The 14645-nt window shown below is 48.1% G+C and overlaps 1 protein-coding gene across 2 annotated transcripts; it reads right to left on the bottom strand.

Moving 5' to 3' along the window:
• Window positions 1–472: 472 nt before the first annotated feature.
• Window positions 473–10842, bottom strand: tnfrsf11a (tumor necrosis factor receptor superfamily, member 11a, NFKB activator). Of its 2 annotated transcripts, none has more exons than XM_084703182.1 (10): window positions 10496–10842; window positions 7391–7469; window positions 6315–6440; window positions 5797–5946; window positions 5538–5622; window positions 5129–5199; window positions 4731–4838; window positions 4589–4638; window positions 3545–4454; window positions 473–1480 (listed from the first exon to the last, which is right to left on the bottom strand). In XM_084703182.1, the coding sequence occupies exons 1-10, from the start codon at window positions 10568–10570 to the stop codon at window positions 1188–1190; spliced, it is 1947 nt and encodes a 648-aa protein (XP_084559308.1). In that variant the 5' UTR covers window positions 10571–10842; the 3' UTR covers window positions 473–1187. The 2 variants fall into 2 exon arrangements, with proteins under 2 accessions (XP_084559308.1, XP_084559309.1); XM_084703183.1 differs by having other exon boundaries at window positions 1185–1475.
• Window positions 10843–14645: the final 3803 nt, after the last annotated feature.

The following is a 14645-nucleotide window of genomic DNA, read 5'->3' as shown; positions in this document are numbered from 1 at the left end:
GTCCTCATATTGCACATTTCCCTGACTCTCCACACACAAACACACACACACACACACAGAGACAGAAAATTACTGTACCACACACACACACACACACAACCTTAAAAGCAGCCCTAATTCAGCACAACTAACTTCTCATGTGGTTGGGACAGAAATAGCTTAGCCAGCATGCTACGCTAGCTGGATGTCTGCTCCAGAAAGAAACTGCTAGTCTTTCTAATGAAAGGTTGTCTATCAACTCTGGGGAAGAGACAGAGAGGACAGCCCGAGCCACATCTGTAATTAACAATGTTTTCATAGTGATTTTAGCTGAAAGGAACGACAAATAACTCTGTTGTAATTTGATGTTTCAAGAATAAGAAAGTTAGTCATCCACCAACTGCTCACCACACATTGACTTCTGTTGCAAAACGACGCAACGTTTAAAATATGTTTAAATTGAATTGTCTCAAATCAAAAGAGAAATCGTCCTTTCATTTATTACATTTGATTTCAACACATATTTACATTTGGTTTACAGTTAACGTGTAAACATTTTACAAAGATCGTTTTCAACTTGTGTAAAGTCCATGTATAACTCTTTTTAAAAGTGTATCAAAAAGCTACTGGACTGTATTTCAAAAGGTCAGCAAAGATTTAATTGAGTTATGTCTTAGTTGAGATGTGAACTTGAGCAACATATTTAAAAACACACAAGATACTTAGAAGAATAGAACAGTATTGCTCAACAAATGCACAGCATTTTCTTCGAAAAAACAAACCACATTTGTGGTGCTACAGATATCAAATGGACCACAGGGGTAAAATAAAACTGTACAAAATGAATGAGTAATTAAATCGTCTGAAGTAAACTTTTTTGACCCACAAACTGACAGGCTGGATGACACGAATCTGGACGAGGTGGATGTTGTGTAGCTTGTTTACCTTGAGGTTAAGAGAGGGCAGTTTCAGTTTGCTAGGACTCAGACACTATCCAGCTCAAAACCACACTGCTCTAAACTCGCTTAAATCTCAGGCCCAATTCCATTTGGTCTCCTGCTCCCTAGAATGTTTAGGAGAATGAGGAAGGAGTACTCAGAAGGTATGGGATCAGGGTCAGCTGTAGGTAGTACAGCTCCAGGCCCAGGGGGTTGAAACAGAATCAGGCCCAGTCTATGGCTTTACATCCTTCAGTCAAAGCGGCTTGTTCACTTCTCCCTCGGCCAATCGTTGGTCACTTCCTGAACGGGCAGGTTGTCATCCTGTGGGGGATTGTGGGAAATGGAGATCCCTTGTGTTGGGATTTTAGAGGTGAGACTCTGAAAGAGCCAAGCGTTTTCATTGGCTTGCTCCTGGACAGGGTTCCCAAACGCATTGTCTAGCCCCGCCCCCGCGTTGCCTAGCGATGTCTGGCTGACGTAAACAACGACGACTTCGCCGCTGAAGTTCATCACCTGACCACTGGAGATGAATGTATTGTTGTGGTTCCCTGATACCTGACCTGAGAAAGAGAGGGGAGAGAGAGGGGGGGAAGGAGAGAGAGGGGGAAGAGGGCGAGGAGAGATGGGGGGAGGGGGGAGAGAGAGGGGGGGGGAGAGAGAGAGGGGGGAGAGAGAGAGGGGGGAAGAGGTGGAGGAGAGATGGGGGGGGGGGAGAGAGAGGGGGAGAGAGAGGGGGGGGAGAGAGAGGGGGGAGAGAGAGGGGGAAGAGGGCGAGGAGAGATGGGGGGAGGGGGAGAGGGGGGGGAGAGAGAGAGGGAGAGAGAGGGGGGAGAGAGAGAGGGGGGAAGAGGTGGAGGAGAGATGGGGGAGAGGGGGGAGAGAGGGGGGGGAGAGAGAGGGGGGAGAGGCACATCTTGTAATGAATTGTCCATCTATATTTCTATACTATGACACACACACATACTGTGATATAGAAGCAACTCATGGGTTATGGTGACCTTGTATGACAAACAACCAGTGGGTGTGATGACCATGCATCAGACTGACCCACACACACACACACACACACACACACACACACACACAGTCTGACCCATACAAACACACACACATTCCCCTCACTCTCAACCTCAATGCTGGTTTCTAAAACCACGCTCTCAGTCCAGGATGCCCAGGAACGTCAGTCAGTTCAACAGTCAGCACAGTGAGGGTCACCTGGGGTGAGCATTCACACCACAAAGTGATACTTGAGTCCTCTAGTCTAGTTCATCTGTGGTAATGCTAATTCTCTACACAGAAACAAAGAGGCCAGTATGTATTTCATTTCCCTCTTTCACACCTCCAGGAGGGATCTTTACACGTGGCAGGAACATGTTGTTGTGACACATCTCTGCACCCACTTCCTGTTTGAAACTGAGGAGGGTGGAGGACACACGCTGACCAGAAGCAGACCCTCACTGACTCAGGCCTCACACTGCTGGTGTAACACACACATACACACACCTCACTCTCACACACACTCACACATGCCCACTAACGCACTCTCACACACACTAACATGCCCACGCACGCAAGTGCACGCACACCCATGCCCACCGACACTCCAACACATGCACTCATTTTGAAGCCGTCAGCCTGCATTCGTTTACCAGCACGGCTTACTTGTCTCATCAGTCAGAAATGCCTTGTGTCACCACGGTTACCAAAGCAAAGTGGGCACCTTTATTTATGCTTTGACTTTGTTTGCTCCGAGTTCTGAGTGTTCACGCAGTATGGCAGACACAACAAAACGTCTTCTATTCCAGACTACACATCATCCTATCATGTTGAGACCTGGAGGCTTCTCTCTGTCTACAGTCACAGGGGAGGGGATTGTGCCCTCAATCTGACCTCTGTCTTCGCTGAGTGGGAAGTCCAGTTAATGACCTGTTATTACTGCATTATGGGAAATGGTGTTTATTTCCTGAAGCACAGGAGTATAATTAAAGTCTAAACTCATCAGCAAAAGTGCTAGAGCTCGGCAAAGCGGTCATTGTGTGTGTGTGTGTGTGTGCCTGTTAGTAAGTATTGCTCCATTGTGTGTTCGGTGCACATCTTGTTTCAATAAGGTCTGCGGTTCTTTTACTCAACCACTTAGAACTCTGGGAAAACAGGAGTGTTGAGGAAGGCATAGCTTGCACTAGACAAGACACACACACACACACACACACAATGACCGATTTGCCAGACTGTAGCAAGAGACATTACAAACACACACACACACACACACAGAGAGAGAGAGACGCATAAACACACTCTGGAAGTGTAGTTTAGTTCTGTTGTTCTCGTGTTGCTTGTCGTTCCTACTGTGTGTGGTCTCCATGAGGTGAAAACCACACACCAACCTTCTCCCAATCCTAGTTCTGAAGGCCTGGACACTCTCCAATGACTATTGTTACTGTAAACAAACTTTTATAAGATCTAGAACGTTCACCGAATAAACAAAACAGTTCTATAATTCTAACCATTGATGTAGCCTTCTAGAACAACTTGCCACTACACACCCAAGTATCTAGTATGTCAATGTATGTCATTGGTTTTCTGACAGTAGTTTTCTTTCAGAAGTCTATCTATTCTGCACTTACCTGAGGTGAGTGCTGTTTCAGCCAGGTCACTCTGGAGGTTTTCGGGGGAAAACTCCAAGTCCACATCCCTTGGAGAGAGCTTGTCTCCCCCATTGGCCCTCAAGGAAAGTCCCTGGTCGAGCTCCTCTGTGGAGGCCTCAGAGCTCGGCTCTGACGATGGCTCCCCATTGGCTGTGAGAGTGAGTGAGGTCCCCGTGGGGGGCGGAGAGGGTACGGTGTCAGAGCCAGGGGCGGAGCCAAAACCGTCTTTCAGTCCATAAAGGCCCCTCCCCTTCTGTAGTGACCTGTCAGTCAGCTGACCTCTGACCTCTGCCCTGGCCTGAGTCAGGGGCGGACACAGGTCAGGTGACAGGTCGGCAGGGGAGAGGAGGGAGGAGGCAAGGAGAGGGGAGGGAGGGAGGGAGGAGGGGGGAGTAGTCATACCTGACTGGCTCTTGCCTCCCTGTGTACTTGTGCTTTGCTGGCTCTCTGTCCCCACTCCCTCATCCCTCTCTCCCTCCCCTCCCTCATCCCTCTTTCCCTCCTCACCCTCATCCCTCTCTCCCTCCTCTCCCTGGCCTCCTCTGCAGTAGCAGGGTCCTAGAGTCCCTGGGTTCACAGCCTGACTACAGTCCTCGTTCTCCCCGACCTCCAGAGGCTCGCGCACCGACGGCACACGCACGCACGTGCACGCCAGCAGCGGGGAAGCGCACGAGCCCTCGTCTCCCCCCTCCTCCTCTCCCTGCCTGGGAGGCGTGAGGGGCAGTTTGATGGAGAGAGCTGGGGCTGGGCCGGGGCAGGTGAGGGGCGGCTCTGAGGGGGTGCAGGGGTCATCCTGGATCAGGGTGGTGGTCTCACACAGGGGACAGCTCTGGATCGGACTCTTGTCTCCTCCTCCACCTCCACTATGGTAGAGAGGAGCCAGAGTCTCCTGGAGAGAAAGAGGGAGGGGGGAGAGAAAGAGAGAGAGAGAGAGAGAAAGAGAGAGAGAGAGACAGCAGGTTCAGACTGACACTCTAGATTTTCTCTCGAGTTGCAGAGTCTTCAGCTGGGGTTCCTTCTTACCTGCTGAATCCTGGTTCTCTTCAGATTCTGGACACAAGAACGCAGATTCACTGTAAGAGATAAAAGTCTGTCACATTTCTTCCCTTCACATCCAAAGAAATCCAATCAAACTGAACTTGATGAAGACCTCTGTGGCATGTACCAGACAGGATCTTGAGCTTGTCCTTGTAGCAGAACAGCAGGAGGATGAAGAGAGACAGGATGGTGATGTTGGACAGAATGGACACTACTACCCAGGAAGTGGAGGAATCTGGGCGGGAGAGAGAGAGAGCAAGAGAAGGAGAGAGAGAGATCAGTCCAGTAAAATCAGTTAAATTCATGAGTATTTCTGCCTAGTCCTCCACCAATGTTCAAACACTGTACAGCATATGCTTGGTCACTTGTCTGCTATGTGTGTGTATGTGTGTGTGTGTGTGTGTGTGTGTGTGTGTGTGTGTGTGTGTGTGTGTGTGTGTGTGTGTGTGTGTGTGTGTGTGTATGTGTATGTGTATGTGTGTGCGTGTGTGTGTGCCAGAGAGCCAGGCTGGCCAGTGTACGTACCACCAGCTCCACACACAGTGTCAGAGTCGTCAGTACCATGCTTCTCTTCAATCCTCCCCTGAGCCTTGCAGCTAGACACACACATCATGGACACATGGTCAGGTGACTGTTCCTCCACCTCGACCTCCTCTCTCCTTCTCTCTCTCCCCTATTCTCTCTCTCCTCTCTCCTCCTCTCTCTCCCCTATTCTCTCTCTCCTCTCTCCTTCTCTCTCTCTCTGTCTCCCCTCTCTGTCGCTCCTCCTCCCCCCCTCTCTCTCTCACTCCTCCTCTCTCCTCCTCTCCCCCCTCTCCCTCCCTCTCCCTCCCCCTCCTCCTCTCTCTCTCTCTCTCTCTCTCTCTCTCTCTGTCCTCCTTTCTCTCCATTCCGTCCCCCTCTCTATGTTGACAGTGTGTGTGTGTGTACTTACTTGGTCCACGGTTTGCATGGTTCTATAGAGGTGTTTGAGGAGAAGAATCCCTTCTTGCAAGGCCCACAGATCTTCCTCCCTGACTCTGCAGTCACCACACACACACACACACACACACACACACAGAGTGTGTGAGAGAGTAGGTTAAGAAAGGGTTAACACTGTGTTACAGTAACATCAAGTGTAAAGTACTGAAGCTACTAATCTGTATGTGTACAGTATATGTGTCTGAATGCCTCTGTGTGTGTGTGTGTCTCACCAGGGAGGGTCTCCTGTCCAGACCCTGGTCCACAGCTGGGTATCTTCTCACAGAACTCACACTTGATTGGAGAACACTGTCGTCCAGAAGTGCACCTGCAGGGTTCTGGTGCCAGGGTGTTCCTGGGCCTCTCACTGCTGAAGCCCTTCCCTGCACAGGACGACAGCCAGGCGGGCAAACATCAACACGCTTGTTCTTCATCTCCACAACAACAGCAACAACTCTCTCGTTGTCAGTCTCCACAAAGAAGCTTTGCACTGTGCCTAGTTCACACAGAGCCCTCCCTGAGACTGAATGACTGTTATCATTCTGCCCTTCTGAGCCTTGATGGTCTGGTGCACAATCCGTCTGCCTGTACGTGGCTTCAGACAGAACGCCTGCTTGAAGGAGCGAGCTGAAAACCAACACCCACGTTATCCTTAGCCTTTCGCGCTAAAGACACAATTCTATTGTTGTCGTGACTTCTGTGTTGCTAGGGGTGAGGCTGTGGCAGGGGTGTTGTAGTCGTGGTAACTGACCGGTGTCGCAGAGTTTCTGGGGCTGACACTTGGTGTGGTTGTTCCAGTCAGGCTGGTACTGGTCATCAGCACACGGGCGACACACTGTGTCTGAACCCATGGAGCATGGCTTCACAGCAAAGTGTCCTACAATGATGAGAATGCCTGATTATTATTTTATTAAATGAAATTGTTGTGTGTCTTTAGTGAAACATCCCAGCTCCACCAATCATCCCAGACAACCACCAACCTACAGGAGGTAGAATGATGGAGTGAATCAGGAGGAGGAGGTAGAATGATGGAGTGAATCAGGAGGAGGAGGTCGAATGATGGAGTGAATCAGGAAGAGGAGGTAGAATGATGGAGTGAATCAGGAGGAGGTAGAATGATGGAGTGAATCAGGAAGAGGAGGTAGAATGATGGAGTGAATCAGGAGGTAGAATGATGGAGTGAATCAGGAGGAGGTAGAATGATGGAGTGAATCAGGAAGAGGAGGTAGAATGATGGAGTGAATCAGGAGGATGAGGTAGAATGATGGAGTGAATCAGGAGGAGGTAGAATGATGGAGTGAATCAGGAAGAGGAGGTAGAATGATGGAGTGAATCAGGAGGATGAGGTAGAATGATGGAGTGAATCAGGAGGAGGTAGAATGATGCAGTGAATCAGGAGGAGGAGGTAGAATGATGGAGTGAATCAGGAAGAGGAGGTAGAATGATGGAGTGAATCAGGAGGAGGTAGAATTGAACCATTTCCACCAGACACTACAGTGAGGCGGATGAGTGTCTGGGCGCAAGTCTCTGCATGCATGTGCAGTGTGTGTGTGTGTGTGTGTGTGAGTGCCAATGTGTGTGTGAGAGAGATTGTTCCCCTTTCTGACATCCTTCCTCATTTCATTCAGGAAAAACGTAAAAATGGAAAAAGCATTTTTATAAGGTCACGTGACCCAACATTTCCTTCCAGTAACGTGTGAATGATCTGGTCCACACACAGCTGAAGACACAAGAGTCACTGGCAGCACTGCTGGCCTCAAGTGTTCCTACTGTGTGTGTGTGTGTGTGTGTGTGTGTGTGTGTGTGTGTGTGTGTGTGTGTAGATACCTGGTGAACACATGCTGCAGCATCTTCCATGTTTCTGGTACCTGTTCTGTCCACAGCCAGCTGGTCTAGAACAGACCTTCTGCGAGACACACAAACACAGGTTCTGCTGTCAGATCTACCGATGCACAAACTCACCACGTCATTCAATAGCATACATTTGATTTGATGAGTTAGGGTTCATAAACCCTCAAAAGAACAGAAATCCTCTCGTTTTTCACCATATCTGTCCAAATAAAGCAGAAATGCCTTAAAATATATTCACTAAAAGCTTTTAAAAAGTCAAATAACCACCACAACCCTAACTTGACAGATGCACAAGCAAGGAGAGCAGAGGGAGATGGGTGTAGCTCAGTGTTTGACTGCAGATCAAAGGTTCAAGTCCCTGTATTGTCCTTTTAGATCAAAAAGTATACTTGAACACTTGGTTTACAAAGTGCTGATCTCAGTCAGGCCGTGGTGAACCGGAGTGTTTAATGATCATGTACAAAGAGTTCAAGAAACACACAAAACATGTTTCACCACCTACTGCTGTTGGCAGGAGTAGTGCTGTATGTTTATATACACACACACACATGCTCTACTGCATACATATGCACGTGCAGGCACATGCACACACAGACACACACACACACACACATACATGCACACAAAAACCTTCCCTAAACAGTCTACCACATCCTGTTCTGTACTATCAAACCCATCTGCTGAATTAGAGAATGACTTTGTTATGAGAGAAAATATTCTTGGAGAGGGCAAGGTAAAAGCATGCCTCCGTCTTGTGTGAAACTCAGGCACCAGCCCACAGCCATGGACACGACCCTCCAGGCAGGCTCTCCTCCATCCGGCCCCCAGCTTCCTGCCCCTGCTGCTGGGGGAGAGCAGGGGCAAGGCTGGCCAGGGAGGTGGTGGTGGAGGGGGGTCACAGAGGTGGAGGTGATCCATGATCCACCCTCTGCCCGTCTCTCTCCCTTTCCGCCCCTCTCCCCCAGTCCCAGCCCCCCACAGAGGACAAGAGGCGTGTCTTACGCATGCCACGCATCAGACTTTGTTTTGTTTCTACTACAATGCTAACGATGAACATCGACCACAGCCGTAACGATGACCATGTGCTATCAGGAGAGGAGAGGAAAGGAGGGGAGGAGAGGGGGGGATGGGAGGAGGGGATGGGAGGGGAGAGGAGGGGGGGATGGGGGGAGGAGGGGGGATGGGAGGGAGGAGGGGAGGCGAGAGGGGAGGGAAGGGGGGATGGGAGGTAAGAGGGGAGGAGAGGAGAGGAGATGAGAGGAGAGGAGGGGAGGGGAGGTAAGAGGGGAGGGGACGGGAGGTAAGAGGGGAGGAGGGGAGAGGAGGGGGGAGGAGAGATGCTCCCAGGATTAAAGATACAGATGTTCAGGGAAGGTGGAGAGTTCCCATACATAGTTTTCCATGAGGGTTTAGTCTGAATCTTCCTTTGAGACTAAGTTTAGATCTGGTCTGAGTCTGACTTGAAGTAGATGAGGGAGGTAGGTTAGGGAGTGAGGAAAGTAGAGGATTAGGCTGAGGAAGCCACAGCTGTGTGTGATGTTACAGTCTGCATTGGTCAGATCTGGGCAAGAGGGCACAGGAAACCAAAGGAATGCTGGGAATTGTATTTTTCTTTCCACATCTGGGCTTCTCATAATTATGGAACTACGCAACAGTTTTCATTCACTGGATGTGTATTCAATGAAAGGACATGCTGATCCACCCTATATGATTATAGGTTAGGTTTAGATTTAGAATTTTCTAACCACTGGAAGGACTATATCTAACCGTTTGTGTGTGTGTGTGTGTGTGTGTGTTGTTCTTTGTGTACGAGTGTGTGCTATAGTGAGTGTGCGTTTGTGAACAGTAAGTGTGTGAACATAACTCATAACTGTCTTGGGTGTTGCGTGATCAGAGGGGCAGGAGTGTGAGCAGTGTTGACCTGCAGGACGTCCTCCCTCCTTAGACCACCTGAACATTTGCATAACTGCCACAAGAGCCTCTGGCTCCTTGCCATGATAAGCAATCTGTCAGCCATGAATGGATTCAGTCTATTTACCTGCCTGAGGCAACCTGCTCCACAAGACATGGTCTCTGTCTATCTAAGGACAAGGGACAGTGGACATAAACACAAAAGTACAACAGTGAACCAAATAGCACCCATCAGAGTATAGCACAGGAGAGAGTAAAGTGGAGTAGAGTGCAGTGCAGTAGAGTAGAATAGAACTCACTGATATAAAACACGTATCTAGCGTGTTCTAATATAAATAGCTTCATAAACTGTTAGAATTAGGCTTCCCAGACAGTGTTGCCCAAGAGCCGCAGTAGCTTGTGGGCTGATGTTACTTCGGCAGTCAGGTTGGGACCTGCAGCACACACACTCAACCCACGCATGCTCTGATGCGGACTACAGCCGGCGGCAGGGCATAGACGGATGCTCCTCGCTATATGGCTTTAATTCATCGATACTGTACCAACTGAGCAAATGAAGGATTTACTATAAAGAAAAAATTAACGAACAAATAGATCCTGGATATTTAAGAGGGTGGGGGAAAAAATTAGTAAAGGATGTGAAAAAGACAACTTGAAACGGTCTTTACGACTTCCAATAAGAGCGCTGTCAAACACCGAGACAGATCTCAACGTCTCCACACAGAACTGTAGCCATATTTCATATTCTGTGTTGAAGACTTATTAAGTTAAAAATGTAATCAGTATGATGCCTCAATAAGCATCCTCAGTCACAAACATAACTGCCACGAGGCGTTTACTAAACAGAAGATTAGATTTGGCTTGCAGTTGTGCGCGTGGACACAGCGGTGCGCGCGGACACAGCGGTTACCCGGAGAACCGGGAATTGAGGGGCGGGGGGGTGTGAGTGGGAACCTATCTGTTTCCAATCAGTTTGTGAACAAACAAGTCCACATTTTAACTCTGTCTAAAGGCTCAAACGTTTTTAACGTGTCGGCTGATTTTCACTGTTTTTGATATTTACATGAGTTGAGGATGTTCCTGTATATCTTTTAGTTCTTAACTGTGCCCATGCCAGCATTGGTTCTTGCCCAAAACACAGTACAGTCGAGAGAAATAAAGTTGGTTTACCTGTGCGCAAAGAACAAAAATCAGATGCGTTATCCAGCCTTGAAAAATCCAATTTGTAGAAAAGTTCACCCTCATCTTCGAGCTTATCGAGAGAAATCCGTTTGTCTTGGAGTTTGTGGCCCGGTAGACTTGATCACGTGAAAAGACGAAAAGGTTAACGGTAACTGTGGTAAACTTCCTACTCTGAGTTGGGCTACGGTGTGTGGTCGAACACGGGAGAGACTCCGGTCCCGCTCTCGCTCCTCATTCCCCGTGTTGCAGTTTCTCCGCTCTCCTACACGTTGTGAAGCAAGTTATTGAGCACGCGAGTAAAAAGAGTAAGGGCAAGCAGCGAACAAGACTCCTCCTACGTGATGATGGACAAAACAATCTGTGTGTGTGAACGTGACAGAGTGAGAGACAGAATATGTTATTTTCTTTTATTATAAGTGTGGTGTCTGACACGTGTAAATTGATATGGTGTGTAACTTGAGAGGGGGGGCGGGGGTGAACGGTTCACCAGGATGGAGGACTGGGGAGTACATGCTTTCGGGGTTCAGTTATCTCCTCTCTCCTTTCCTCTCCTCCTTCCCTTAAGGAGATTTCATGAATGCTAATCCCTGTCTGTAATTTCATATTTGCATAACTGTCATCTTGAGTAAAACCCTGTATTCCCTTCCATTTCTCTTTTTCTATTCCTTTCCTCTTTTTCTCTCTCCTTCTCTCTTCCACCCTTTCTCTCACTCCTTTTGTCTCACTCCTTTTCTCTCACTCATTTCTCTCTCTCTTTCTCTCCCTCCTTTCTCTCCCTCCCTCCTTTCTCTCTCTCTTTCTCTCTCCCTCCCTCCTTTCTCTCTCTCTTCTCTCTCCCTCCTTTCTCTCTCCCTCCCTCCTTTCTCTCTCTCTTCCCTCTCTCTCCCTCTCTCCCTCTTCTCTCCCTCCCTCCCTCCTTTCTCTCTCTCTTTCTCTCCCTCCTTTCTCTCTCTTTCTCTCCCTCCTTTCTCTCCCTCCCTCCTTTCTCTCTCTCTTTCTCTCCCTCCTTTCTCTCCCTCCCTCCTTTCTCTCTCTCTTTCTCTCTCTCCCTCCTTTCTCTCTCTCTTTTCTCTCCCTCCTTTCTCTCCCTCCTTTCTCTCCCTCCCTCCTTGTCTCTATGCCAGGGTTGGAGGACCAGCCCATGCAAATTCCGAGGTCTCCCTCAGTTTTTTTTGTCCTTATTTTCCTGGGAGATTATTTCCTGGAGGCCCTACCCTGCCCTGCTCTCTCCATGCAACACTGGATATTTATGACTATTAGAGACGAAACTCCTCCACCCCCTCACACCCCCTCACACCCCCTCCTCTGGTCCAGGTCTATGCTCCAGGAAGAGAGAGACACCTCCTCTATTGGATGTGTAATTCACACTCTGGTTCCATGATGACACGGTCATTGGAGATATATAGGTGAAAGTGACGACAGACTGCATACCTGACGACATCAACACAATACGTAACTCCTGCTTTCCAACAAGACATTGTTGTGAGGAGGCTTCAGAACTTTTCCATAACTGTGCATCACCTGCTGACAGGAGCAGCAGTCCTTTATACAATATGTTCATTCCACTATACAATATTCTGTCTCTCTCTCTGTCTGTCTCCCCCTCTGTCTCTCTCGCCCTCTCTCTATCTCTCCTTGTGTGTCTCTCTCTCCCGCCATCTGTTTCTGTCCTTGTCATCACTATTTACCCCTCCCTCCCTCCCTCCCTCCCTCCCTCCCTCCCTCCCTCCCTCCCTCCCTCCCTCCCTCCCTCCCTCCCTCCCTCCCTCCCTCCCTCCCTCCCTCCCTCCCTCCCTCCCTCCCTCCCTCCCTCCCTCCCTCCCTCCCTCCCTCCCTCCCTCCCTCCCTCCCTGTCACTAATTACATACATGTACCCAAAGTTCTAGCACGTGTTTCTACCGTCTCCGATTAAACGACTTCACGTATTTCTGGGCTGAAAAACACACATGCTGTGTTATACCCCAGACAGTGAAGCCAAGCTGTGTGTACGTGTGTGTGAGAGAGTGTGTAGTGAGAGAGTGTGTATGTGTGTGTGAGAGAGTGTGTTAGGCTTGGAGATCCTTACACTTTCCTCACAGGCCAGAGCACCAGAGCACAGTGACATTGTGGAATTCCACAAATGTGCACTCATGTCTGATTTCTGCATTTTTATTTTGTCTCCCTGTCTCTTTCACACACACACACACACATACACACACACACACACAAACTAGAAGAGAAGGATGGTTTTCATTAATGAACCCCTACTCTGGGCACGACATCTAAAGGCGCAGTTTCAAAAGGGCTGTGTGTGTTATGTTCAGTCATGTCCGAAGATCTGTGTTTTGGTGGTGGGATCTGTCCTGCCTGCTTTGGAACTCTCTCACCAAACTCTCGCCACATTCAACAGAACTAAAACAACCCAACCGACGCCAGATTTTTCTCTCCCTTCCTCCCTTTCTCTCTCTCCCTCCTCTCATGATCTCCACCTTTCTCGCCCTTCCTATCTTTTTCCCTGCTTCCCACTCACAGCCATATTAAACACAAACAGCCTCAGATTGTGTAATATGGTTAATACAAGCAAACAGTTCCACCTCCACATGCAAATCCACCCCCCCCCCCCCACACACACACACACACGGACACACCCACACGCATGAACACACACACACTGTTCACCCAAGCCCGCAAGCGCTTAGTTTCTCCACACAATACTTTTTAAAATCTTGTCCGCCTGGTGAGTTATCAGCAGTACTGTTAACTATTGACTAAATATGCAAATGATGTTCTTTGAAGGGATCAAACATTGAAATGGTGCCAAATAAGACATAACCAACTTTATCTGACCCAGACCCAGATCTTACCTGCTCTGCTGTGCTTAGCCACGGCCCAGGCTTAATACACGAAACAGATCTCAAATCAGGCTTCAGGACCTGCTCTCTCTGCCGGTCTCTCAGTGGTCAGTGGTGTGTGTGGGACTTTTGGAACCTGCATTTAGACAAAGGAACAGGAGTGTGTGTGAAGTGTGATAGACAGCACACCAGGAACAACAATGGGGCTTGAGTACTGTCAACACCTGCAGACACTTTGAACCATAGATCAGCTGAACTGGGGATGTTTGAAACCTCCACACACCTGCAACAAAGGTTGTAAAGACAGACACACACACACACAGCTGCAATAAAAGACACACACACACACACCCACCTGCAACACACACCTTCGCAGGGATGGTGGTATATATGGTGGTCCCATCCAACGTCTATAAAGCAGAACAATGGATTTTTGGTGTTTCAAAACCCATTGACACTGTATGACTATGTTTAGCTTGTGTTCTGCTCCTCTCTCTTGCCAACCGTCTCTGGAGGAGGGGATCCCTCTCTGAATTGCTCCTCCCAAGGTTTCTTCCATTTTTTCTCCCGTTGGGAGTTTTTCTGGGAGTTTTTCCTTGTCTTCCTTGAGGGTTTAGGTTGGTTGAGGGGCAGTTCTATGGGCGTATGTGAAGCCCTCTGTGACATGCTTGCGTGTAAAAAGGGCTATACAAATACATTTGATTTGATTTGGTATACACACACAACACAAACACCTACTACACAACACAAAGTTGTATAGACACACACAGCTGTAATAAGTGTTGTGAGTAAGTACACAAGTGTTTGTCTTGGTTTATTATTTCATGACACCGATTTGAAATGTACATAATAAGGGTGCTCTCCTCTTAATACAGTGTATTGTACAGGTCCATACTTTAAGAGCTTATCCAAAACAACCAAAAAGAAACTATGACCGAATCTTAACACCCAATTTAGAAAAACATAATCAAACAAAACAGTTCCAGACACACTGCAACACAGAGATCAAAGACAGAGGCAGGAATCTTCATCGTCATGACAATCATCACCATCATACTAGGTTTAAATTTCTTCATAACTTCCAAAAACCCAACACAAAGAAACATTCAAATTTGACGGGAGGGACAATGTGTTGTGACTTTGTATCAGACTCCCAAATCAAAATGAACATGAAATGATCCAGGATAAAACTGAACAGAAAGAAAATAAAGTGAAGTGCAAGTTTCTTTGGAGTTTGGACAAAAGTTTTAAAGATCCATAAATAAGTTATAAAATAGTAACTATCAAAACAAAAACATGACAAACAT

The sequence above is a fragment of the Hypomesus nipponensis genome, chromosome 8, assembly GCF_054491055.1.
Source record: "Hypomesus nipponensis isolate SF chromosome 8, ASM5449105v1, whole genome shotgun sequence".
NCBI lineage: Eukaryota > Metazoa > Chordata > Actinopteri > Osmeriformes > Osmeridae > Hypomesus > Hypomesus nipponensis.
Note: the sequence above shows the minus strand (reverse complement) of the source record. Positions and strands in the feature narration are given on the sequence as shown.

Bases quoted from the DNA above. Each gene is read 5' to 3' on its own strand.
- tnfrsf11a (XM_084703182.1), bottom strand. From the start codon at position 10,570: ATGAGGGTGAACTTTTCTACAAATTGGATTTTTCAAGGCTGGATAACG. The intron at 7,470-10,495 runs GTAAACCAACTT...TGTGTCTCGCAG, and splicing joins TTTTTGTTCTTTGCGCACAG to AAGGTCTGTTCTAGACCAGC. The intron at 5,947-6,314 runs GTCAGTTACCAC...CGTCCTGTGCAG, and splicing joins CCAGAAACTCTGCGACACCG to GGAAGGGCTTCAGCAGTGAG.